This window comes from Ictalurus furcatus, chromosome 27 (assembly GCF_023375685.1).
Source record: "Ictalurus furcatus strain D&B chromosome 27, Billie_1.0, whole genome shotgun sequence".
NCBI classification, from domain to species: Eukaryota; Metazoa; Chordata; class Actinopteri; order Siluriformes; family Ictaluridae; genus Ictalurus; species Ictalurus furcatus.
In genome coordinates this window covers 2,193,675-2,221,551 of record NC_071281.1, presented here as the reverse complement: position 1 = coordinate 2,221,551, position 27,877 = coordinate 2,193,675, and the positions used below count along the sequence as shown (strand labels likewise).

General features: G+C 42.6%; 1 protein-coding gene across 1 annotated transcript; it reads right to left on the bottom strand.

Annotated features, from left to right (window-relative positions):
- Window positions 1–11: 11 nt before the first annotated feature.
- LOC128602566 (calpain-1 catalytic subunit-like) lies at window positions 12–27,370 on the bottom strand. The gene is made up of 22 exons (XM_053616445.1): window positions 27,227–27,370; window positions 20,528–20,774; window positions 15,961–16,030; window positions 9,576–9,694; window positions 8,522–8,655; window positions 8,262–8,430; window positions 7,500–7,583; window positions 6,548–6,633; window positions 6,148–6,222; window positions 5,791–5,951; window positions 5,535–5,704; window positions 5,418–5,429; window positions 4,637–4,848; window positions 4,341–4,380; window positions 4,155–4,220; window positions 3,934–3,991; window positions 3,718–3,782; window positions 3,163–3,231; window positions 2,813–2,891; window positions 2,497–2,610; window positions 2,031–2,089; window positions 12–799 (listed from the first exon to the last, which is right to left on the bottom strand). The coding sequence occupies exons 2-22, from the start codon at window positions 20,771–20,773 to the stop codon at window positions 773–775; spliced, it is 2,115 nt and encodes a 704-aa protein (XP_053472420.1). The 5' UTR covers window position 20,774; window positions 27,227–27,370; the 3' UTR covers window positions 12–772.
- Between the last annotated feature and the right edge of the window lie 507 nt (window positions 27,371–27,877).

Genomic DNA, 27,877 nt, shown 5'->3' with positions numbered 1-27,877 from the left:
GCAGAAAGCTCAGATCAGTTTGGCTTTTGCTATGCATATCAGGTTACACACGAACACGTAGTGAAACGTTATCAGGCGTGTGCCGATATCAAGTTTTACATCGTGATAGTTGTCGTGATTAACAAAGGATATCCAGTCCTGGTTTCCGATATCATCACGATGTTATGTTTGAATACGATTTTAAGAAGATGACCGTGTTTAGCTGCAGCACTTTAACTTGAAATGGTTCTTAAATCAGTGTGTGTATATATATATATATAAATAATTTTTTTTCTTCTTAGTTTGGATAAACGTGCCAAAGATTAATATCATGCATGCTGAACATTACGACGTATCGTCTAACCGATCACCGGCACACGCCCAATCATATACTGGATTATTTCATGGATACGCACTGGTTATGTAGTGGTCTACATTTTTCGAAATAAAACATTACACATCTCCAAATAAGAGAAAATACTGTATATTGTAGGTTACAATCAAAAGCTATGAAATAAGATTAGTGACGTGCGAGATTTGTTTGCTCTTGATATACATGCAGCAGTGTGTGTGTGTGTGTGTGTGTGTGTATGGAGTGCAACACAAATCGTGTGGTTTTAGGTGGTTAAGCTCGTTACGTTGCATAGTCGTTAACATAATAAGGTGTCTGAGGTGGGACTAGTTAGCATTGAAGTGGTTAAGGCCGAATGTTTTCTCTGCGTCCGAGGGTTAATCGACGCTCCGGTTGTGATCCTCGTCCAAAAATCTCTCGACGCAGCTTGGGTCAGGAGACTCAGCCGCACATGGTCAGGTACAGCCACTGTGACCGAGACAGACAAGAGTTAATTCCAATTTTAATCTCCAATTTTATTTATGTTTTTAAATAAATAAATAAATAAATAAATTTGTATTGGCATACAGTCTCCTCTGAAAGTATTGGAACAGCAGGGCTGTTTTTGCTATACATTGAAGACATCTGGGTTTGAGATTAAAAGATGAGTACGAGACGACAGATCAGAATTTCATCTGATATTTACATCTAGACGTGTTAAACGAGTTCCATCATCAGTAAAGATTAGTGAGAATGTTCCAGAAGCAGCCATGCAAGACCAAGCCATGACACTACCTCCACCATGTTTCACAGATGAGCTCGTGCGTTTCGGATCATGAGCGGATCCTTTCTTTCTCCACACTTTCTGTAGAGGGTCATCTTGGTTCCAGAACTTTTGTGGCTCATCTCTGTATTCCTTTCATGAGTGGTTTGCATCTTGTGGTATTGCCTCTATATTTCTGTACTTCTTTGAATGGTGGATTGTGATACCTTCACTCCTGCCATGTGCTGACACTTCTTTTCGTGTTTTTCTTCACAGCTCTCTCTGCTGCTGTTTTCCTTGTCCGACCTGTTCCATGTCTTGTTGTTCAGTACACCAGTAGTTTCTTCTTTTTCAGGACATTCCAAAATTGTTGTATTGGCTATGCCCAATGTTTGTGCAATGGCTCTGATTGATTCTCCCTCTTTCTCAGCTTCAGAATGGCTTGCTTCTCTCCCATAGACAGCTCTCTGGTCTTCATGTTGGTTTATCCTTTTGAACAACAAATGCAGTCTTCACAGGTGAAACCCAGAGCTCAAACCAAGAGTAGACGTTCAGCGCTATTCATTCTTTAAACAATCGATTTAACAGTGCACCCCTGGGCAGCAAGGAACACCAGTCAGTCACGTTCCAATATTTTTGATCGCTTAAAAACACGGGTGGGTTCAAACCAAAGGTGCCACGTTCTAAGCTGTTGAACACATCTAGATGTAAATATGAGGAAATGAAAGCTGAAATTTATGATCCGTCGTCTCGTACTCATCTTCTGATCTCAAACCCAAACGTCTTCGATGTACAACGAAAACAATACAACCGGCCTTGGAAGTAGTGTTCCAGTACTTTTGGAGGAGACTGTAAACACAGTCTCCTCCAGAGCAGCCGTTTTGAGTTCATCGACCCTTTAAGACACTGAGTCGCACATTCTCTATAAAAGTGCTACATTACTCGAACACAACCCACCTCAGAGATGGAAAGTTCGGCGACCCCGCTGCCGTCTTTGTCCATCTGCATAAAGGTTCCTGTTTGGACGGAGATATAGTAGGTATAATTAATATTTACAGAACAAAACCTTCAATAATGTGTGCATTCCTTTACACATACACATTGTGTACACTATATAATATGAAAAATATAAATAAACATTATATATAATTACACATTTTCTATAAGGAGATGTTTATGAAACATTTATGGAAGGAGTCTCCAGTGTCAGTGCTTTCGAAGTTTATGGACAGAGGACAGGAACAACGTGTAATTTTTCTCCCCCACAGGAAGTGAAATCGAACAGAGCGACATCTATACAACCTGTATTTAGACATTTCACCCATATGTAGGCGTTACAAATAAACTGGCAACCCGTTTTCGAAGAGACATCTTCGAAAATCGCATCACGCTAATATAATAAGTGATAAGCGCAGCTACTTACTAAACATGGCCTCGAGTTTGACCAGGCAACAGATGAAGTTGTCGAAGTCGATCAGCTCTTGGTCGGCGTAACGCGCCACGAGCACCTGGTTCAGCTTGTTGTTGAGCTTAAAACCTGGACACGGAGAAACAGATTGAATCAGTGGGTGAATAGGGAAACGCTGCTATTAGTGGAACTCGTTTTTACTAGTCGAATTCTGAAACTGCGAGTGCGCAGCATGGACGCTTACAATGATCTTCACTGTGGTTCCTTTTCAACCTTTTCAGAAGTAATAATATGCCTTAAAAACAAATACGATTGGGAATAAACGCCTTACCAGCATTCTCCACGGCCAATCGCATCTCATACGAGCTCATGGTTCCTGATTTGTCCAGGTCAAATTCCCGGAAAATTCCCTGCAGAGATGGTGGAGAGAAACCAGGAAGTAAAGAAGAGCACGGTGTCACGCTTTCGAGTCGTAGCCGAACGAAAGATCTAGAACCGGGAGGGTGTCCGAATCGCATCCTCGAATCACCCGGAGTCTACCGGAAGCCAAGCTCAACTGATTAATCAGGTGTGACTCCTGCTCGACTGGAATGAAAACCCACACCCACGCCGGTCTTCTGCGGAGAAAGCTCCAACACCCCTGTTCTACAAGTATAGTACGTCCTCCTGTCCATCACTCACCAGCCACTTCCTGATCTTATTCCACAGGATCTGGAACTCCACGATTCCCAGACGAGCGCTTCCGTCTTTCTGAGATTCACCTCAGTCAAGGTCTTAATTTCAGTGCACGAAAACAGACATGCCGATACAGGCACGAGCGTCAGTTGACGATGTGATCTTCTGCTTTTGCGCGTTCGGTGATGCTTTTCTGTTCACCACGGTTGCAGAGAGTAGTTATGAGAGATCCGTTTCATTTTACAAGTATGTAAACAATAAAAACGTGACGCAACAGCGAGTTACACTTAATCTAATGTATTATATGTGTGTGTGTGTGTGTGTGTGTATAGATTTATATATATATATATATATATATATATATATATATATATATATATATATATATATACACACACACACACACACACACACACACACACACACATACATATATATATATATATATATATATATATATACATACACACACACACACACACACACACATACACACACACACACACAATAAGTAATAATCAGTACTCTAATCAAGTTTATTAATAAGTGATTGTTGGATACATCCATGAGGGCCACCATGGACCTGCACGACTCCAAACTGAACCCGTCCGTCTTCAGATCCCGGTCTGGGAGGAGAAAAAGAAAGAGAAAGGGAGAAGAAAAAAAAAAGTGTGTTAACCACGTTAACACTTACATTCACACACACACACACACACACACACACACACACACACACACACACACAAAAGTCTGTACACAGCATTAATACAAGCTTACGTTTGGACACTACTTTGTTCAGGATGGTCCTCAGCTCATGGACTGATATCTCCATATCCTACAGAGAGAGAGAGAGAGAGAGAGAGAGAGAGAGATAGACAGAGAGAGAGAGAGAGAATGTGTTACATTACACCTGCGTACCTTTTGTACATCTGGAAAATGAAAAGCCACAGCGATTAGAGGGTTTGGATGTGGCCGCGTGAAATGGCGCACACTCTTACCTCACCAGAAAGCTGAGCAAACATGTTTCGGAATGAGGAGTCGATATCTTCCTCGGTGATGTCCTCCTAAACACGTAAAACACACCCGAACGTTAGTAGGCCCCTAGTTGCCTTTGCTTAAAAAGCTAGTTGTGGTTTTTTTTTTTGTGTGTGTGTCTATTACAGCACAGGCGTTGGCTCCTTTACCTCTTCGTCCAGCGTGAACGACACCTCGTCGTCCATCTCTCTAAAACAGACAAACACGAGCGTCACATTTATTAAAAAAAAACAAAAATCATTGAGAGCTGCAGAGCTCAAACGGTTGTTCTTCTTTTCCTACTGTACGCATATTAGTGAGAGAAATCTCATTGAGCAAAACTGCATTCGTTTTTGATTAATACTTAAATAAAAGTTTCTGGGGAAAAAGATAAAACAACAACAACAACAACAACAACAACAATGTAAAACTATGTTAAATAAGTCCAAAAATAAACGGCGCTCACTCAGTCTCGGACTGTTTCTCGGTAAACACACGGAGGACGAAGTCGGCTTCTTTCCCGGGTTCGAACGTCGAGGGCACGATGAGGTACTCGCCTGGAGGCAGCCGGAGTCGCGTGCTCACCTCGCGCAGGTTGATGAAGGTCTCGGAACGAGCGCAGGACGAGTTGCGGAGGAAAAACTCCTTCTTCAGGTGAACGCTCTGGCAACCGCGGGACTGAGAAACAACAAAACAAAACGTTAAAAAAAAACATTAGTTCGTATCGAGTGCAGTTTTACTTTAGATAGCTAACTTCAATTAAATACACAGGTGCCACAACAACCACACAGACGAACCAGCGATTTGTTATCGTTCACCGCTACTTAATAACGAGCAGCACCTCAGTGTTCATATCGATCACAGTCCCCGCCCACTTTTTTTTCCCTATTGGCTCACAGCGAGACGATTTTCCGAAAACGTTGTTTTATTGTCGGCGCAGCAAGGACTCAAAATTATTTTTAAATAAATAAATAAATAAATAAACGTAAATCTTGGCACCTTAATAAACAAACGTCAACACTACTATCCATTTTTTCTACTAACAATTGCTCAATAGCGTCTCCGTTTAGACGGAAACACCACTTGAAAACGCTTTCACGTTACAGACCTGAAGATCTGACGCACATTCATTAGATCATCTAGCTAGCTAACGGAACGAAACCAATACGCATCGAGTTCGCCAGTTTTGTTGTAGCACGTGTCCCGACCAAAACGTAACCGGAATCCAATACAGCCAAGTCGTTTACCTCTTCTGGGACCTGCAAAAAGGGAAAGACAAGACGCAGACACATTGCGTTAGTACGGTTTCATCATCCGGACAAAATACGAATGAATATACGAAGCGATTTTGTGTGCCGCCCGACCTCGTAGATGGCGAAGCCGATGGTGTGCATGTCCTGGCCCTGTTTACGGTAGCGCCGCCGGTCCTTCTGCATCAGTGCCACCAGGAAGCTGCAGGCCACCTCGGGATCGTCGGGGTCATCGTCCTCTTCCAGCAGCGTGATCTTGTACTGCGGGTTTATCCAGAATGTGTCTGGAGGACAGAGAGGAAGAAATGATGACCAATAGCGCAGGAACAGAGGAGTTCCATTAGTAGATGTTATACTGTGTGCTGCGTACTGGGATGATTCCTGCAGCCTCCCGCCGTGCTCCCTCTCCTCCAGGTGCCGTCGAACTTGATGGTGTTCCAGAAGCTCAGACTGTCGTCACTTAGCGCGTCCGCCGTCAGGTTACAGATCTCCAAGCGCGAGAACTGACGCTTAAACTCCTGAAACGACATCCTGACAGAGAGAAACAAGACGGATTAGACCACGTAGTCCGAGTTCAGAAAGAACGCTCTTCTGAGGTATCATAGCAAACACGCTTCTACATCTGGACAGTACTAGGAGTTCCGCTGTTAACATTTAAACTGTTCCAGTGGTTTCGGAATGGATTCTGCTTTGTACACGTACAGGTAAACAGAACCCCAGAACTCACCAGAACTCTCCGTCCTCTTTTTGGCAGTTCAACTCCTCTCTTTCGGACGGATCAACCTGGTTCCATTCGGATGAACTGAGGAAGAAGCGCGGTGGCGTCAGCACACATTTCAGAACCGAACCAAAAGCGTTCATATTAAACGACATATCGTTTTCCTTTCCAGAACCGGGATGTCTGCACATCCGAGACCACTACCATCAGCGCTTTAGTTGAATTAAATCAGCTCAAAAAAACTCCCCAAAACACACACATATTGTGTTGCACTTGTAAATCAGACACTAAAATCTGATGTTAGTGACTGTCCTGTTCTCTAAATCTGATATATTTTGTATTTTAGAGATGATTTCGACTAAGGAGACGTCTGCCGAACAAGCAACTTCGTTCTGATTGGCCGACTCACTTGTCACTCCATGCCCCTGTCCACTCCACCTGCCCCCATGGGTTCCGGACACGGATCAGCTTTTCTCTGTTACCGCGGAAATCCACCTACACACACACACACACACACACACACACACACACACACACACACACACATTTCAAAGAATAATTATGAAGTGTCTGTCTCTTTTAAAGTGCACCTATTATGGTTTTTCAAATATTACCTTTCATGTATTGTGTTATGGAGCTGTTTACGAATGTTAAAAACGTCTGCAAAGTTTAAAAACTCAAAGCGCACGATAAACTGAGTTACCGACTCCCAAAAAAAGGAACTGATTCTGAACAGCTGAAACGAGTCGTTAGTGATTCCAGACTCACTTCCTGTAATAACCTACGTAGGTTTGCAACAAAAAGCCCCGCCTCTGGTCTTCAATGGCTGCTCACTGACCGCGGTAGACCAATCAGAGCAGAGTATGCTCTCTGAAAGGAGGAGTTTAGAACGGATCATTTAACGAGTCGTTCGTGACACTGGGGGAAAAGCTAATGCTGCAATTCAAATTATGAGCATGTTAAAGTGTTTTTTGACCTCGGATGCATCTAAATCTACTGTATGGGACCTTTAAAAGAAAACTAGGCACGTTTCAAAACCATAATAGGTGTACTTTAAGGGTCTTTATCATGGCGGTCGAAAACGTATCAAATCTTTTTATTTTCCTTTGAATCCTTTTTAATTATTATTTCACATCGTACTTTATTACTTCCTTGATCTTTTCCCACCTGCCATTTTATCAGTAATCATTCTGACTCGTGTCTATTTTTCAGAAATGTCACCATCAGTCGAAATGTTCTGCAATTCCTCTTTCATGTCGCTATTAAAGTGCCCACGTTTCGCGGTTCCTTGTTCGAAAGCAGCCGTGCCGATTACACAGCTTGAGACCTAGACAAACGCGAACGCTGTGCTCCTGACCCACCTCTCTGAGTCCCGTCACCGAGTAGGCGTGACCTTTCACCAGCTTCTTGAAGGTCACCGCTTCCATGTCAAAGGCACTGGTGATCTGCAAAGTTTAAAATACGCACAGGCACTTATTCATCGAAAAACAAAAACGCACAAACAAACAAACAAACCCTGAAAAGCTGATTACTTTCCATAAAAGAAAAGCATATTACATTACATAAGAAGTAATATTATACGTGATGAAACGAGTCAAACTTCTAAGGGATATTTAAAGTGAATTAAAAAAATACACATCATGCTTAATCTATTTAGTAATGGCTCAAATTTCTCCACGTGAACTCTATTATTGCCGCCATATAACGTGTCCCTGGGGTATAAATGAATAGTTATACATACAAATCAAACCTCTTCATCATACATCACACCATGGAAAAGAAACAAGCTATGTGGAAGTGTTGGACTACTACTACTACTACTACTACTACTACTACTATTAATAATAATAATAATAATAATAATAATAATAATGAGAAGAAGAAGAAGAACCTCAAAATCAAACCAAAACAGAACTTTTGGCGGCAAAAAACTAACACGGACATGTTTGGCAGGGAACGAATCCAACAAAAAAACATTTGGGCTTCCTTCCAAGCCGCTAAAACTTGGGGGATCATTAGGAATTCCACTGGCAGGATATTCCAGCCAAAAACCTGATGGCTACGTGTATAACCTCAGTGCACGTTGCTCCTCCAGGCCACGTGGTGGCGCTGTGTACACTCACATCTATAGAACAGCCGAGCAGCGATCCCCGTTCCAGGGCCTTCGTGATAATGCGGGGCAGATCCCTGGGTGCCGACTTCAGCTCGTACATCTCGGACACTCCGCCTGTGAAATCCTCGAAGCCCTCGGTGGTGGAGCCTCCGGACAGAGCCTCGTACGAGCCGTTCAGCCTGGAACGCAAAACTCATATTAAAAAAACCCCCAAAAACGGCCTGGCCTACACGAATACGTTAAACGCGTTCACTTATAAAAGATCATTACTTAGCGTAGGCTTTCTCCAGCAGGGCGCTCCAGAACTCGGACCCTTCTGCCGAGTGCACGAAAACGAGCTCCCCGTCTTTCACGGGCAGACGGTCGTCGATGACGACGTCCACCCAGTCGCCGAACTGCCAGAACTGCACGAGCAAAACAACACTCGGAGTCACGAGCGAGAAGAAAACCCTTAACGTCACCTCCTGACTCTGCTACGCTGCAGTGCGACGCACAATCCCAGGCCTTTCAGTTAGAACTGAAAAACGTTGATCTTTATAACAAAAATAAATAAATAAAGGTCGAGAACCCCTGCCGTACTGCATCCTATTTATCAATACATCAACTTTGTCCGCTAAGTTGTAATATTTCTTGTGCGAATATTCAACGTTCGCAGAAAAACATGCGGGAAGCCTCGACTGGTGTGTTTGTGACCGGCAAACTAAAATAGCCTGTTTGTTTGTTTTTTTTAAAAAAATGATCCAGTCATTCATTACTGTTATGCGGCTGGAATAATTTCTTGGCACCATACAGATTGTTGTGCGGTATTTTCCGCTTGGCTGACTTTAAAACGTCCCAAAATGTCCACTAACATGATAAACAGAATGTCAAAACGGGACCAAAACCTTTTTGTTTTGTTTTTGGCTTACTTTTATATAACTTATGATGCCAATATGTGGTATTGGATGTAGCCTGTAATAGTAATAACATAATATAATACAGTGTGATGGAGACTTTGTCGTTGCTGGCTTTTTCTGGAAACACCCACACTAGTTATGACCAACCACCCAGTGACCATCCCTTATGTACCACCCTGACCACATGCCAAAAATTTTCCCACAAAACAAATAAATCTCTGCTATTCTGGAACTTGGGAACTATCGTGACTCACATGTCCTGTAATAAGTTTGAAATATGACCGGTGCTGAGGTGCGAGTTAGTTTTTGTGACCCAAATTATTTGGGGGTTGGGGGTGGAACCCAAGGTGCAACTTGCTTTCCTAGTCCTCCACTCAATGAAATATTAAGACTTGTGGAAAAAGTTAAAAGCTTATTAGAAGCTGTACCTGAAAGTGGAAAATGCCGGCGTAATCGTCCGTGAAGCTCTGGCCGTGAGGAACCACCCTGTGCAAGAGCTTGTCGTTCAGAGTGAGAGACGCGATGGCGGCCAACAGCCAGCAGTCACCTGAGAAAGACAGCGAGGTGGTTGTGGAAAACTACTACGAAACATGGGAGGTAAAAATGCCTCCACCTCACAACCTCCTTCAACTAACAGCAGAGCAAAAGTTATTAGTTCTGGGTGTTAAACGTCTCGCCAAGCCCTCGTTACCTCATTCAGTGTCGACCGTCCAAAGGTTCCGAAGACCCACAGCGTTTCAGTGCCGAGTATGCGAGCCGAATCCGTTATAAAACCTGCATAAAGTCTCACCGATGTAACATTTTGATCAGAACTGTGCATGGTCTTAACTAGCAAAACTAGTGACCTGATCAAAGGAATTTAAATGATAATTCCGTACTTCAGTAGGTTCGTACTGCCGACGGTTGTATGTCTATCTTTCTTTTTGCCGAACAAGTGAGCTCGTTAGAATATTCGTCCCCGCACGGACAGCTCGTATTCCGACACTCCGCGACATCTTTTGTACACTTTTCTGCCCAGGACCTTCAGAATCTGTCTGGTTCGTCACATTTCTGCCTATATGCACTTTCAGCGGGGAAAAAACAAACAAATAACTAACTATTCCATACAACGGTAAGTGATCTTAGCAGAGAAATACGCCTCACACCTCCAGGGTCCGGGGTTCGATCCCCGCCGGGGCCCTGTGTGTGCGGAGTTTGCATGTTCTCCCCGTGCTGCGGGGGTTTCCTCCGGGTACTCCGGTTTCCTCCCCCAGTCCAAACACATTCATGGTAGGCTGATTGGCGTGTCTAAAGTGCCCGTTGTGTATGAATGGGTGTGTGAGTGTGTATGTGATTGTGCCCTGCGATGGACTGGCACCCTGTCCAGGGTGTACCCTGCCCTGTGCCCGATGTTCCCTGGGGTAGGCTCCAGGTTCCCCCGCGACCCTGAAGAAGGAGAAAGCGGTAGAAGATGGATGGATGGATGGATGGATGGATATATATATATCCAAATAAATTAAAACGAGCTCAGAGTCACTGAAGTCATCCGTACACTAGAGGGCAGCAACTAAACATCTCAAAAGGAAAAGCATTCCACGGAGCATTCTTTTTTTTTCCTTCTTCCTCTTCGGATTATTCCCGTATCCTTCTCAAATACCGGCTAGCGGTTCTTGCTCACAAGATGTCCGCCGAACGAACACGCGACAAGCTCGAGTGTAGAGAATAAACTAAAGTTCGTGAACTTCCAGCTACGTAAAATTCTTTGCTTTTAGACTCCTGGATAAACAAATAAGAATGACTGAATGATAACAACAGTTACACTTATAATGACGGCAAAAAAAACCAAACCAATATGACACGTTTTTGTTTTTCCACAATGCTGTGTCACGTCAGCACTTTTGATTCAGCGTCAAAATACATGTTTTTCTGCCCAATCACCCTCGAGTATTGTTTTTTGTTGTCGACGTTGTTCTTCTTCTTATAAACAGTTCTCAAAAACATCTACGAAAGTATGTGAAAACTCTTTCCTGTCTCCGTGAGCTGCCTTGAGAACTAGAAAGCGGACATAAATATACACGATTGGCTGCAATAGAGGATCCACTACAGAATACGCGCTTGTCTGTGTTTTGTTTGGGGTTTTTTTAGGGAATTGTACAGAGGAACATGGGTAAAAGACGGAAATAGAGAAAGAAATTGGCAGAATGAAAGAGACACAAAACCACAAATGGACAGAGACATCCAGAGCAAATGAATGACTAAACTAAATCTCTAAATGGGAAGGCTTTACAGCTGTAATGATCAGCTTTCTGCCAGCAACACAACATAAACAAGGCCTCTGCAACCATCCACCAACCCACACAAGCACAAACTTTAACAGACGCAAACTTTAGTGCAAACTAAATCAGCGGGAAGTATTATTAATATTATTATTATTATTATTATTATTAATATGATTATTATGCTATTTTATTTCCTGTACCGTTGTATTCAATGCACAACATTTTAGTCAATGTAAGTTGGCTTCAACGTGCTTGATAAATAAATTCACTCATCTCTGTCCACGTTTAATGGGATCATGGGTCTTCCGAGTCTTCATGTCTACTCGCGTTAACCGTAAAAGATTCGCATCATGCTGTCTCGGATGGAGACGTACGCACTCCTGAGGTTCTAGGGACGTTAGACCATTTAACTGAAAATAAACAAACAATTAAACTGCTGAAAAGATCAGACGATCCCTAGAGGGAAGCAATCGCAATATCTGGAGATCTGATTTAAACTCCTGCCTAGTGTAATCATGCTTCTAGTACACACTTGTTATTGGCAACATCACTTTTTTTTTTTTGTGTCATACACGGTTGCAATCGAAATGACAGCTGGTTGCGATGAACAAATCAAACGAAAGGGATTGAAATAGATCAACACAACGAACGCTTCAAGTGGTTTCCCCAAATTCAACTTAAAATGCAACTTATAATGACTTCTCCAGTCTCAAAATTATTCACCCCCTTCATGGCGATCATCTTTAATACTTAGTCGAGCGTCCTTTCGCTGTTATGACCTGCTGTAAACGAGATGCAGAGTGTTCCTGAGGAATCTTCTCCCATTCTTCATGAGCAATGGCCTCCAGTTCAGTAATATTCTTGGGTTTGCGTGCTGCAATAAACCTAATTTGCAATGGGGGTTGAATCATTTTGATTGCAACTGTATAGAGCGGATATAAAAAGGTCCACACACACACACACACACACACACACCTGTTAAAATGGCAAGTTTTTGTGATGGGGAAAAAATGAAACTAAGATAAAATCATGTCAGAACTTTTCCCATCCTCAATGTGGAATTACAACGTATAACAATTAAATGAAAAAACGATCAGAAACGTTATGGAAAAATGAAAAAGTTCCATTAACCTGGCTGCGTAAGTGTGCACACCCTTTTATAACTGGTGGTGTGGCTGTGCTAATTATCATATAGTCATTATCATAAAGCTGTCATCAGTGAAATTATTATTCTGATTAACCCCAAATTACGACCAGCTGTTTCTGTAGGATGTTCTTCACATCTTCTTGGTTTCATCTGGCTGCTGAAGCCACGGTTCACAAAGAGCTTACCAAGCCTGGACAGGGTCTCGCTGTCGAAAGGAATCGATCAGGAGAGGGGTGTAAAGGAATTTCCAAAACATCAGATGCACCATGGAACACCGTGAAGGCCGTCTTCAACAAGTGGAGAAAATGGAGCACCGCAGTGACATCACCAAGAACATGACATCCCTCCAATATTTATAAAAGGACGAGACAAAAACCTACCAGGGAGGCTGCCAAGAGACCTATGGGAACATTAAAGGAGATGCGAAAATCAGTACTCCTCAGATATCTCTTGTATTCTTCACATGTCCAGGCTATGGGGTAGGGTAGGGTGGCTAAACGGAAGCCCTTTCATGCCAAACCATGTGGCAAAATGTGTAATGGTCTGATTAGACACAGTTTTTCGCAGATTGGTGAACCTCTGCCTATCTTTACTTCTGAGACTCTGCCTCTTTAAGATACACTTTCTATACCCAATCACGTTACTGACCTGTTGCCAATGAACCAAATTAGTTGCAAAATATTCCTCCAGCTGTTTCTTTTTACTAACACTTACTTTCCCAGCCTCTTCTTGCCCCATCCCAACTTTTTTGAGAGGTGTTGCGGCCATCGAATTCAAAATGACCTTATTTATTTCCTTAAAACGGGACATCAAAAACAAGGGGTCACTAGAAGTATGATTACACTAGGCAAGAGTTCAAATCAGATTACTTTTAAATGTGCAGTCTGTACCTTATGCGGTTGCTTCTATGGAAAGGTCCTTGGAAAATCTTTTGTGCAGTTTGAATCGTTTGCATCGTGCCCAAGTGAGATAAGTTTCTAGAGAATCTCTGATCTGAAAAGATCAGAAAATGATCGCCCATTTCCCGATTTATGGAGAGTAGAGGAGGGCGTAATAATATTATCAGCTGTGCGGTCAGAAACTGCTTGCTGGCAGAGGCGACTGCAGAAACTCAGATGGATGGAGAATGTGCAGTAAACAGTGTAACAAAAATAAATATATATATATATATATATATTTTTAAAAAGGCAAAAATGGGGCACAACAGTGACATTACAGAGAACAGAACGTCTCTCCAAAATCGACAAAAGGACAAGATGAAAACTTACCAGGGAGGCTGCCAAGAGACCTACGGGAACATTAAAGGGGCTACGGGAATATCTGGCAAGTACTGGTTACTCCCTGTGACAAAAATCTCTCAGATTCTTCACATTTCTGTACTGTGGGGGTAGGGAGGATAAATAGAAGCACTTTCTCACAGAAAAAACCCCCAAAAAACCAAAGCATCCAAGCACAAAGCATGTGGCAAAAACGAGACCGCTTATCGCCCCAAAGAGCACCATACCCACAGCGAAGCATGGTGGCGGCGGCACAATGCTGCGGGGCTGCTTCTCTTTCCCAAATCAAGACGTGCTAAGTGGGTAGACTCTTACCCAAAAACACAGAAGTGCTGTATTACAATGAAAAGGTGCTTTAACAAAGTATTAATGAAGGGGTGTGCACACTTGTGCAACCAGATTATTGAAAGTTCTGTTGTCAGTCACCCCCCCAGCCCCCATTTGTTTTTCACTTGAACGCTGTTGGTTGGTGCACCACATTAAAGGTGGAAAAAAGAATTGAACTTGGTCTCTCTGTTTTTTTTTGTTTTATTTACAATCACTAAACCCTGCTACTATACGTGATTATTTGTGTCACAATTTAGTATCATTTCTGTGATGCCATTTGAGACAGAAAACTCTTGATACACAGCCTGCAGTAACTCAGAGTACCATTAGGGACAGCGAGAGAGAGAGAGAGAGAGAGAGAGAGCGAGATAGAGGGGAGGGGGGTGTTGATGTGTCAAGAAAGAGCAACAGCGACCATTTTAAAGGGGGAGAGAAAGGCAGAGAGTAACTAGAGAATGGCAGAGAGAGATAGGAAGAGAGAGAGAGAGAGAGAGAGAGAGAGAGATGCGTGGGTTAACAATGCTTGGCAGAGTCCAATCCCATTTTCCACACGGCCATCCTGTCTGCTCTCGCAACACTCCCATGAAACACACAGTCATGGAACACACACTCGCACAAACACACGTTATTATATCACGTGAGTTCCAGCAGTCGTCTATTATCGTGTGCTGTGACTATAAATCGTGTTACACTGCAACAAAGTCATTCTCCGCCCTGCTCGGCAAACCCAAACTGTCTGAGCTCTCTGAAAAATACACACACAGAATCTAAGATAATTGGCGTGCAGCCAAACCTCTAAGCGCTCTTTTCAGCTAAACCACTCCGTCTGTGACTCATCGCTCAAGCAGCGAGCTTTGCACACCCCACGCCCAGGAAAGACACACTCATACCCTCTCTCTCTCTCTCTCTCTCTCTCTCTCTCTCTCTCTCACACACACACACACAGAACACTCAAGAATTTACACTTTTTTTTTTTTACAGCAGCCTGCAAGTCAAAATCCTATCCCTGAGCTTTTGTTCGTACATCTGCTTTCCCGGCCACAGTAAAGCCACTCTGGGAGCATTTTAAAAAGCACCCACACAATACACACAACTCACACAATACACAGCGGTTTTCCTGTTATGTGTGACCGTTGGCACACCGCCCACATCAGATTTTAACCTGCAATATTCAGCCAAACCCTGAGTTACTGTATACGATGTGATCCACATGAGCGCTGACTACCTGAATCACTGACACGGGATTTACTGGAATAACCCCTTCTGTAGCTAGCAAAGGACAACGCACAAGCTTCAAGGTCGCGGTTCCTACTAGCTAGACTAATACACTCAGTATGCAATCACTTTCAGTAATTAGCATAACTACTAGTAACTGGAAACCTCGGTCTCGTGAGCCACTAGGAATCAGGAGGGCGGGACTGTGGGGCCCTTATTAGGATCGGATTCATTATCGAAAATGGCCAATCTGAATGGAAATGAAGTCGCAGACGAGCGCCTGTAAAGCAGGAAATTACACCAGGGCCTGATGTAAATTTAATCCCGTCCGAATAGGGCTTTTGGTTGTTAAAAAATAAATACAATTTTTTGAAGCTGCCTATTAGTTTAACTGCACTATCGTCTTGCTGTGTAGTTACTAATCGCTTCATCGCAGGCTATCTCGTCCGCCGACGCACGCCAGTATCTCTTGTAGTAAAAAACTGGTTTTAGTAATGCCTCCTGAGCAAAAAACAAACAAACAAATCACGTGCCTGAAGGAGGGTAACGTTCGCTCTAAAGCATGCTCCAGGTCACTTCAAAAACTCACCCAGAGCTCCTTGGCAGATATCGGTCCGGGTGGCTCCTCCAACGATGAACTGAGGATCAGCCGTCAACTCCTGTAACAAAATTGGAACAAAACGCAACAACAATCAGCGGAAGGGTTCGATCGGTGTCCCCCCCCCCCCAAAATAAATAAATAAAAATGTCCAACTAGTGGAATACGAGCGTCTTTGGGCGCTTTATAAATATTTACAAGTCGCAAATATTCGTTCACTAACAAGACTAAAAGTTTAATCTGCACTTTGTCCACAATTAGATGTAAAATGTACGTATGCAGTTGAGGGGAGAAAAAAAAAACAAACAATTTTGGGAGGCGCTGGCGAATTTCGTTGATATAAGAGGAATTAAACGCTTCGGGACGTTCTGCTGTTTTAATACGATCCACTTCGGGGTGCTGAGAGAAACTTACCGGCTGACACTGGAGACTCCTTCCGTAAAACGTCATAATATTAATATTAACAAACTAGCGTCAACTCGAACAGCTACGGCGTGTTATTCTAGCGCAGGATTCCCGGACTTCGGTCCTATTCTTTTCTTCAGTAATGATATGAGAAGTGATAACGATTCGGGAAAACCAATCAAGAAGGTAGAGCAGTCAAGAAGGCAGCTAGGTTGGAGAACTCATGGTATTGATATTTTTTGCATGGAGAACATGGCGGTATAAGCAGCATGCCGTGTGCAGAACTGCACTACAAATCAAGCTCGGCCGGTCTGGATGACGTAAACATGCGTAGTTAATTTAATCAGGAAACCAGCCGACGAGCCGCTTTGACGAGAGACACATCCACGTTGGGAAAAACAAAACAAAACAAAAAAAACTGTTTATACAAACGAAACGCCTACGTTACACAAACTAAAATCGTATCCAATTGTTTATATTGTTTATAAGTGTGATGCTGATTATCTACCGGTTTAACAGTACGTCCTGAACTGTTTACTCTTAAACCACGGTGCATTACCGACGATGAAAAGTTTTAATTTGTCCGTAAACAACACAACAAACAAAACAAACAAACAAACAAAAAAACAAAACAAACACGGCTCGTCATGTTAGCGAGAAACCAGAAAAAAACCCAGCCAAAGTCCTGTGTTTTGAATGTTACAAAGTGCTGGCTGGAACTGGAGACTCCTTCCTGTAAAATGTTACATAAACTATTTCTTACAGAAAAAAAACAACAACTTCCCTATATTGACGATTACGATTATGTTTTTCTTTGTTAAATAACTGTTTTCCCTCTTTTATTCCCCCAATTCATTTAACAGTAGACTTCAGTTATCTCTGAAGCGGCCACCATACGAAGGACCTGTCGCTATAGAAACCGTGGAATAAATGTATATCATGGAATCAAAAGTACATAAGTATATAATAGACACCACAGTGAGACAGGATTACACCAGAACTGAAAAGAATTACCCCCAGCGAACAGAACAAAACACATCATTTATTCATAAAGTAAAGCTTTTAAAGTGCAGCCTGAAGCGCTGCCTAATAAACACGCAGAGATAATGTGTATCTCCAAGCAAGTTGGGTAAGAGTATACACACACACACTTCATTTTCATATCCTTGTCCGTATTTGAATGGCGTGCATGTGTGTGTGTGTGTGTGAGAGAGAGTGACTAGGACCAGAAACTCCTGCCACTCAAGAGCAGAGGAACTTGCCATCGTTCCATACCAGCTCATAATCTTTCCTCGTTCACTTCCCCTTTATGAGTCACAAGCGTGCATCATGTACGCTGCTCGAAAGACAATGGAAACACCACTACCACCACCACCACAACCACAACTGCTCTTCGGAGCAAGTCTTTGTTCAGTTTACACTCAATGCTACAAAGCCAGGTCACTTACTTAGTACAGTCGAGTGCACAGGTTTACAACGCACACCAAAGCATTGTTAAAATGTCTGGAAAACAAAAGTGGGCGTGTCCTAAACCCTAACATCAATCTGTAACACAAAGCAAAAATCAACCGTAAAATTCATCAGTTTTAGTAAATCAACGTGACTTTCTCTGACATGGTTTTTTTTGGTTGTTGTTGGGTTTTTTTTTCATGACGGAGGGGCGTTAGAACAGAGATGTACAGGAGGAATGTGGGGGCGTGGCTAAAGGGGACCAAGCATTACAACTAAAAAGGCTCTTCAGAAGACACAAAAGAGTTCGGAGGCAGTTATAACGGCAAACAATCGGCATTTAAGGATATATAACAGATTCAGAAAGGGGAATTTTTTTCAGTGACTCACATCACTTGGCTCAGCTCACTACTATGAGTCGACTCCCAAATGACTCACTGACATTAATAAATAAATAAATAAATAAATAAATAAATAAACAAACAAACAGATTTAATCGAAAGATTTAACGAAATCTTTCTCTTTAACAAACTTCTAATTAACAAAATGACTACATACAAGCTGCAAGCATATACAGTATGCGTTACCTCATATTTATACCCTTGTGAAACAGGAAGTCATGGTTGAATAATTTCCTGTTCCCTGTCACTCAGGTGTACTAAAAAAATTTAAAAAGTTAAATATCAATGGGAATATACTTCAAATATATATTTTTTTACATTTATACAGGAGGGCGCTGTAATTCTACGGCGTCTGCGTATCCCGTATTTGGTTTGGAAGATATTTCTGGATCACTCCTTATATATGATCGATAAAAACGTTGTGCTTTAGACTAGACCTTCTCGGAATGAACGGATCGATTGGCGAGGCACGCCTCGCGTCGTCATGAAGATCTGTTGCTGTTTGATGCTACAGTTTTTCATATCCTCATGACTACGCGAGGCACATGAGCTGTGTGTGTCAGCACATTGACCACAAGAGGAAAAACCCTACAGTGGGGCCTCTTGCATGCTGTGTGCTCTTCACGACCAGGTTAAAGCCAAGTGACTCCACCCCCCACCAACACCCCCTCCCCCCACCAAATCCTCAGTGCTCAGTGCACTCGTTTTTATGAATCTAACTATTCAACTATCCAGCTCCTCAAATATTTGGTAGCTGAGGCAAATATTTACCATCTCCAACTAGAGCATTTCATTCCTGAAACTTTCACAGAGCCCAAACCAGTTCCAGTGAACATACTGAACACATTAAATTCAGCAGCAAGTACCACCTTTAGCAACTTATAACCTGGAGTAAACGTTTGCTGTGGAATCTGTCTCTCGCAGTTGCTTCGGTTCGTTGATGTTTGAGGGTATTCGTTTGTGCACATCTCTCTTAAGATCCCACCACAGCATCTCAGTGGGGCTGAGGTCTGGACGTTGACTTGGCCATTCCAACGCCGTGATTTTTTGGATGTCCGCTTGTGATTATTGTCCTGTTACGTGACCCAATTTCAGCCTAGCTTAACTGCTGGACAGATGGCCTGTTCATCGTCGTCTCGAGTTTCCCCAGGTCCTGTGGCGGCAAAACAAGCCCAAATCATCACCTCTCCTCATCACGCCTGACAGATGGTATGAAATGTTTGGAGTGATGCACTGCGTTTGGTTTTCGTAAAAAACACGGCACCATGTATGATGACCTCCAGCAGCCTCTTCCAGAACTTTTGTGGTTTGTTCAGTCTTTTTCTGACCTACATAGGCCAGTAGGTCACATGATATAGCTCTTTGGTTTTTCTTTATATCTCTGAGCATTAAACAGTCTGAACAAGGACTCAATTTTCTGGGATGCCCACTCCCGAGTCTTAAAGGCTCTCCATTTGTAAACTGTAGAATTATTTGGCGATGGCCTTATAACCCTCCCCAGATTGATAAGCAAGCAACAGTTGCTTCTCTGCTTGGCTGATGTCCTTTCTTCTTGGCATGACGTAAACACACGCTCGAGTGCTCCGGGACACCGAAATGCCAAAGGTTCTGCTTTTATAGAGGTAATCACACTTCTTGATGATGAGCCAATCTCGTGAATTTCATGAGTAACACCTGGCTGCTAATTACTCTCATAATAATTGTGCAAGGAGGAACGGTATACTTACTTTTTCCACCTGGTTCTTGAATGTTGGGTTACTTTTTGGGAAAAAAAAATGACTACATAATGAAATCTGTTGTGTTTTTTTTTGTTGTTGTCGTCACCTGAGGTTATACGTTTGTATATAGAAGTAGGTGATGGCCACACGACTGTTATTTAGGCCCTGATAAATAAAAACCTAGACTTGAAGAAGGGTGTACTTTCTTTTTCCCCCCATGACTGTACATGATTTGACGAAGTTACTAAGAAATACTGAGACTTCGTTACGAAACTACGGAGTCTGTCTTTATTTTTAAAGTTCCTATTAAATTCACACCTAGGCTTGATAGAGGACAAACACACTTGACATATCTGTTACATATCCATTTGCTGCCATGTTTAACTGCACTTGCGTTACGGCATCTATAAACACTTCCCTTTAATCTGCTTCGTTGGCGCGACTATTCGGAAACAGTGAAAGGGGCGTGTCTTTGAGTTGATCTACAGGCTTGAAGACGCCCACTTTTCCTGCATCCTCGTTGGTGACGGTGATTCGCGTTACTTTTGTGAGCTAGCTAGCTAGTGTGTAGATAACGTGACTCACGTTGGGCCGCTTCCACTCGACTCCACGCGTTTTGGACGAGTGAGGCGCTAGTTCCTTGAATCCGAGCGACGGCGGCCGTGCCGGGAAACACGGGTCCTCGAAGAGACTGCCGCTTTCCAAACACTCCTGCTTCAGTGCCTCATAGTCCTGGTTGAGGAAGGGCAGCGCTCGCTCGTTGGTGCCCGCGCCCTCTGCCCGCAGGCGATCGTAATGAATTCTCGCCGACATCCCACCAAACACGTACATGCTACAAAGGAGTGGGGGGGGGGGGGGGGGGGGGCAGAAGACATGTGTAAATGAGAGTGTGACAGTAAATGACTACTGTATGTCTGAAAGGCTGTCATTGTCTAAAGGCCTGTTGACACCAACAACACAACTTTACTCAGTAAAGACAAAGAAAAAAAAAACATTTTTTTTTGTTTGTCCCCAGACATTTCCAAAATTATTGGCACCGGTCAAACATAAAAAACACAACAAAAAAGAAAGAAAACTATGGCGATATAAAATCAATAACATGCACATCATTTTTGAGCTTACACATATTGGGATCTTTAGTAATGCACTTTACTGAAAAAAACAAAACAAAACACTTGCTGCAAAATTATTAGCACCCTATAATTAACAGGGTTATTGCTGAGGAAAGAATAACAGCACTGATCTTCATACGGTAACGTCAATAACTTCAGATACACTTGTAGATGGATCGAATGTAATTCTATTATTTCATTCGGTACGAGGGCTCTTTTTCCATGCCTACCATTTGACGACGCACGAATTCAAATTGTACTTCCAACGACTCTTGCATGCGATGAACCTGCTCGTTAATTCAATTATCCAAGCAGCCAATCACATGGCACGGTTGAAGGTGAGTCCGAATCCACTGTAATCTCTGAAGTTGATGTGATGTGGTCTCTTGCGGTTGGAGCTGAATGCTACGGCGTCGTGTTGTGCGTTCCGAGATGCTTTCCTGCCCGCCGCGGTTGTGACGAGTGGTTGTAAAGAGTGGTTATTCGGCTTACGGTCAGCGCGAACCAATCTGGACATTCTTCTCTGACTTCAGAAGTGCTGCTCGCTTAATGTTTTTTGTTTTTCGCACCGACCCCAGATCGTCAGATCGTCTAGCACAAAAGTCACCAAGATCTTGACATGAACGTGAACGGACGCTCTCGACCAGAACGTGCATGACTGAACGCACTGCGCTGCTGCTATGCGATTGGCCGATTGGATAACTGCACGCATGGGCAGAGGAACACTTTTTAAACTGGAACGGTGAGCGAATGTAAAGGGTGCCAATGATTCTCTAATCTGACGGTAAGGTTATAAGCGAACGGTCTATTTGAAGGGACAGTCGTAGTCGAGCTGTGAACTCGCCAACAGTTTGCTTTGGAGCTCCAGTGAAACCACTCGTTGCACAGCCTGAGCTCCTGCATGAGAAACTGGAACTTCCCATGATAATACTTTTATTTTATTTTTAGAAACTGGTTATGCCAATGTCCTTATAGTAATACCGTGTCATACCATGGCTAAACATGCGCTTTTCATACGAATTCATGTCGATGCGTTTCATATTTGCTCTTGTGCTTCGGTTTCTGACGTTACGTATAAAAGGTCTGTACGGTCGGGGGGTGGGGGTCGGGGTTCAGTAGTGTTATTTCCGGATGAGTTTGTGTTACTCAGACCTGCAATGGGTGTGTATATATGTGAGTGACATGCGGTACATGGAGAGACATAAGGCTTCTTAGAGAGAGAGAGAGAGAGAGAGCGAGAGAGAGAGAGAGAGAGAGTTTGTGTGTATGTGGACTGCTATTATCGGCATTCAGCACATACACAGCTGTAATCATGCAAGCAGAGCGTCTACATTCTCCCCCCGCCCCCCCCCAGTATACGACAGAAAGCTTTTACACACAGCGTTGGATACACATGAAGTGGTGAAAGTGGAACATGCAGATAAAGGACAAGGAAGCCAGCAACATATCGACGATACATGACATGAGTACCCATAATACTACTACCCATAGCAGACGACAGCCTCACAGCATGATGTTAACTGCACTGGATTAAGTTGATTCTTTTAGCTCCCCCCCTCCCCCCACCCCCACCCCTTACTACAATATTTTTTTAATGTTTGCATGCTCTTTTAAAGGTGCAGTTTGTCCTTTTTTAACTTCTGTGGAAGCGGGGGCGTGGTCGAGCACCGGTTTGTGATTGGAGAGTGGGGCTGGAGATTGTAAGTGGTAAGGATCATACACCTGGGCGGAATTTGTCTGGATAAAGAGGGCCAGGATAAAGAGGGGGGATCCGTTGGTCCGGATCCCGGACCCGACCATGGATCGACCTGATCGAGCTGGGATGTACTATATACCCGTGAGTATTCAAGGGAATCCATGCATCAGTGGATTCCGGCTGTAACCAGACCTCGATCCACCAACATGTGGTTCAGGTTAGATACCGGGAAATGCATAATTGTTGAGTGTGCATGGGGATGCTCTCAAATTGGCCAGGGTTTCGGGCATTAGTGAGAAAAATGTTTGTGGATGGGTCCTGCAGTAGTAGCGAAGCACGGTGTTGGGTGTGCTCGGGAGGTCGTGCCGGTGCCGTCGATGTCAGTTCCACATCTAGCGGGTACGGAGAGGTGGTTTGGCGAGAGCTCCGCATCTCCACCATTGGTGGAGATTCCCCTCGAGACCCTGAGGCACAACTTCGACCAAGTAAGAGTAATTTATGGTCAACGAATCCAGCCTAATATTGCACTACCTCGCCTGTATTTTGCGGTTATTAAAAAGATACATTATAACGAGTGACGCAGGACATTCAGACCAATGATATTACCCACATAGAGTTCCAAACGACTCGCCGAGTGGCAAGAGCCCTTCAGGGTGACACGGCGAGTCAGGGACGTTGACTATGAGGTAAGGCAAAAGGATTGAGGCGGGGCAAGGCAGATTTACCGCCTCAACCCAGGAGAGTGTCACGACTTCCAAACCTATTGAAATAATAATGAAAAATTCAGCGATTTCCAATATCATTTCAAAAGATGTTTGTGAAGTGTCAAAAGTGTTTGGGGAGAAACGAAAGCAATAGCAATTCCCTTCACAGGCAGCAGAGGGCGCTAAAAAAATGACAATCTGCTCCTTTAAAGATTGATTAGAAAGCCTACATTCTCATTAAATTTTTTTTTTAATGTTCATGCACAAATCATAGTAAAAAAAAAAAAAATCATACTGTACTCCATGATGGTAAAAATGAAATATTGAAGTTTCACCGTGTCTTCATCATAACGCATGAATGAGCATTAAAGCTACTCTCTCGGTTTGAAATCTGTACGGCTGTGATGACATATCGGTATTACTAGAAAACATAAAGTAATCAATATTGCCGATGTGGGAAGCTACACCACTTCCGAATTCCTGAAATATGACACAAGGATTCCATCGCACTGTAGCGGAGTCTTAAAAACGTGAAATAAATTGCAGCAGTTCCCGAAGGTGATTATTTTGCGATAAGAGCACGTCTCGGAAGCGTTTTATTCTTCTTACACCACCGCTGACACTGGAGACTCCTTACTATAGCGCGAAACCAATGCCTTTCAAATCATACACTCATACCTGCGAAGTTTGGTTTATGAGGAAACGTAATATTCGGAAGAACATACAGATGTGTACCTGCAGTTCCTCGTTGCAGCGGCAGGCTTAGAAGAAACAGAAGTTTAATCCTTCACAGAGCGAGAGAGCATCAGATTAAAAAAACAAAAACAAATAAACAACAACAATCACAAATTATCATCATAAACGGAAGGAGAATCATTTAAATGAACCAGCTGAATCATATAACCGAATCATATACATGATTGACAGTGTGTGCTGAGGCATAGAGGAGAACCTCATACGTGACGGCGCTCTTGTACCTTTCCAATTTTAACAAACGATGGCACAATTTATCAGTTATAATTTTATCATAATACAAGGGTGAGTCAAGTGATTTTTTTTTTGTTTACAATTTTGCATTGTTTATTGTAAATAGTAATCACAGAAGTGTACGATATTTCTGCATCATCTCCATTTCAAGTGTTCCGGCACTTAACGGGAGTCCGTGTCATGTGTTCATTATGTGCTGTATAAATCTGAGGAACACAGAACCCTAGGAGCATAGGAATTACCCCACTAGTATGCTAGTGTTGCTAACAAGTAATGGAAGCCCCTCACACAAATATTTTTTTTCCCCCACCTCTTGCCAAATTTCGCTTTCAAACCACATTCAAGTCTTCAGTGATTATCACACAGACTTATCACACAAACGTTTCCCCTTACTCCAGTCACAATGGGTTTGAAATCTGAGCTTTGCCTGTTTTTTTTTTTCCAGCACTGGACCTAGGATGCTAATGTTGCTAACAGGTAATGGAAGTCCCTCACACAAATGATTATTATTATTTATTATTATTATTATTATTATTATTATTTTTATTTTATTATTTTTTAAATATCTCCCTCAAACTACATTCAGTTCTACAGATTTTCACACAGACTTGCTGGTGTGTTTTAAGACACCGCTTGTCTGTAATGATTAAACAAATCCTCACAGCTCAACCCTGTGTTGCTATGCAGGGCGACCATCTTGGACAACCGGAATTTTCCCCTTGGTGTTAATCATTCACTCGTCTATTGCGGAACGTTTGAAGGTGGAATTGGAGCGGAAATCCGGGACAACGTAGTTCTGAAATGATTAAGCAACTTATTAGAACACACTTTACTTAAATGTTTATCGTTTGCAGCTTTAATGAGGTGAAATAACGTGTAAGCAGACTGCACAATATAATCGAGCATGATTATTATCTTGTTACGACCCTTTCTGACACTAGAAAAAAAATATATAAACGCTTAAAAATTCATAACATTTATGATTTATTATGAATGGCACATAATTGTTTATTGTTAAATTGTCTTTTAGAAATGTTATATAATTACGAATGGTTTTTAATTTGTTTATAGAATGTTTCTGCCACCCTGCTATTTGTTCCTTGGCACTGCATTAAAAAAAAAAAAACTTAATTAAAGTGTTTTGTGGACAATTTTTAAAACTTGAATTCGTAAGCAGATTGCCATATACCATAAACCGCTTCAGCCTTAATCGATTCGTCTCTGTGTCTGATTCAGCGAGTGAATCAGCAAGTTCCAGTGTATATATACATACACACACACTCTCTCTCTCTGATACACCATTAGTGATAAGCTTGCAATAATATGAATTGCTTTCTTAGCATGTTTTTTTTTTTTTATCCCAGACATCTACCAAACTAAAGAGTTAAAGAGAGATTTCTGACAGCTGATAAATAACGTGCAATACAGCGTCCTGAAGGAATACAGTCTTTTAAAATGTTAAACTCTTGGGGAACCCTTAAAAGGTTCTACAAACAAACAAACCCTGCAACAATGTTTTCCTATAAGAAATGTTTCCAAAGAGAACCTGTTTTGGATAATGAAGGGTCCGTGGCTTCCGACGAACCTTTGTAAAAACTGTGTTCAATCTGATCTCGCCCGGTCAAACGTTTTAATCAACCTGTTACGGGTAGGTTTGACGTTCAACGCACTGAACAGAAACTCGTGGCGATCCACGACAGTTAGGAATAACACATACGCTGGCTATCCGTTATATTAAAATAATCCACAGCAGGCTGGTGTGACGAGGCCTGACGTGAACCAGAGCACATCCTGAAGTGTTTCCTTCATCTCATTCCACAGCGATCTCCTCACCATGGCAATTTTTCAAGGAACTAACTAACCACGGAGCTTATTTACAGCGTTTACGTCCGTACCGGTCATCGCTTAACGTTATAGCAGATAAACCTCCGTTCCCTCACCAGCCTCTCGATTTACATTATTAACCTTGTCGCCATGCTGAGAACCTGGAACGAATGACCTCCTCCCATCCTGGACACGTACTTAATTACCGACTGGTACAAAACCGCTCACACTGGAGACTCCTTCCATAAGGCAGCTTCACTATATATATCAAAGACTTGTCAAATAACAAACACGTTTGAATCGGTTTATGGTCGATTAGCCGTAGATTCATTGTGTCCGCCGCACTGTATGCGTTGTATCTATAGAGACGCTCGTGTATTAGAATATTATTATACTAGTGTATTAATATTGCACTGCAGCCGGATCTACTTTTAGAGCTATGACTTTGAGCGACACTTTCTGACCAATCAGAGTCGAGGATTCTACAGCGCCGTGGTATAGGTGTTCTTCATGTAAACTGTGCTGCGTCAACATTAAAGACTTTAATGTTAGATTGTTATTGTTAGATTTGTTACAAATTACTGCTTGAGCGAGCGAAAGAGACTTTTTTTTTGTCCCCCAACCCCAGCGCAACCGCATACTTTAGGCCGCACTTCGCCGTTACTCTGCTCGAGTCGGTGTAGGTTTAATGTGTATGGATAATGTATCCCTGCGCGCGGGTTTGTATTAGAACTATTTAACGATAGGGTGTTGTACTGTCAGGGGCTGGAAATCTTTCTAGAACGAAAACAAGGCAGATTTAGTCAAAATATTCGGCAGCATTAATCATCCGGTTCAAAACTGAATGTCGTATCATTTGGGGGAATTTCTTCGGTACATCCGGTGCACCCCAATAGTCAGTACGAAGTTATTAAAAAAATAAAAATAATAAAAAAAAACAACCGGAAGTATGCAAACTTACCACTGTTTCGCTTTTCCGACTTGCCTAAGGCGACCAGCAGCCAGCTGGTTACATGAATTTAAAGGAAAAAAGGATGCGATGAAGTCATCACGCACGTATACACTCACGCACGTATACACACACACACACACACACACACACACAGCACAATCTCAGTGTGCTGCAGTGCGCAGCCCTACCCTTGGGGGCGTGGCCTCATAGTGACTGACATTAAGGGCGTGTTAGAAATCGATCCTGTTCCCTATATAGTGGACTAAGGGTAGGGAAGTGGACATTCAAACCTGTTTTTTTTTTTCTTCTTCTTCAAATTGAACTCTGTTAACAAAGAATCTTTTTTTTTTTTTTGATATTTCTTCCTACCGGTTCCTACATTCTATATTCTACCTACATTGTTCTCTAATAAATGAGGAAATAACACCTCGTTTGCATTTTCATAATATTTACACCTGTCTAAAAGATGTTTGACATTTTTTTTTTTTTTTTAACATTTTAAAACAAGTTATTATCTGTGTATCCCCCCCCCCCTCCACAACCCCCCCTCCCCAACCCCCTCATCTCACACCCCCAGTTCGGATATCTCTGTTTGGGGTGTGTCAGGGTAAATCTAACGCACGTGATCTATTCTGGATCTGGATCTATTCAAATTTACCA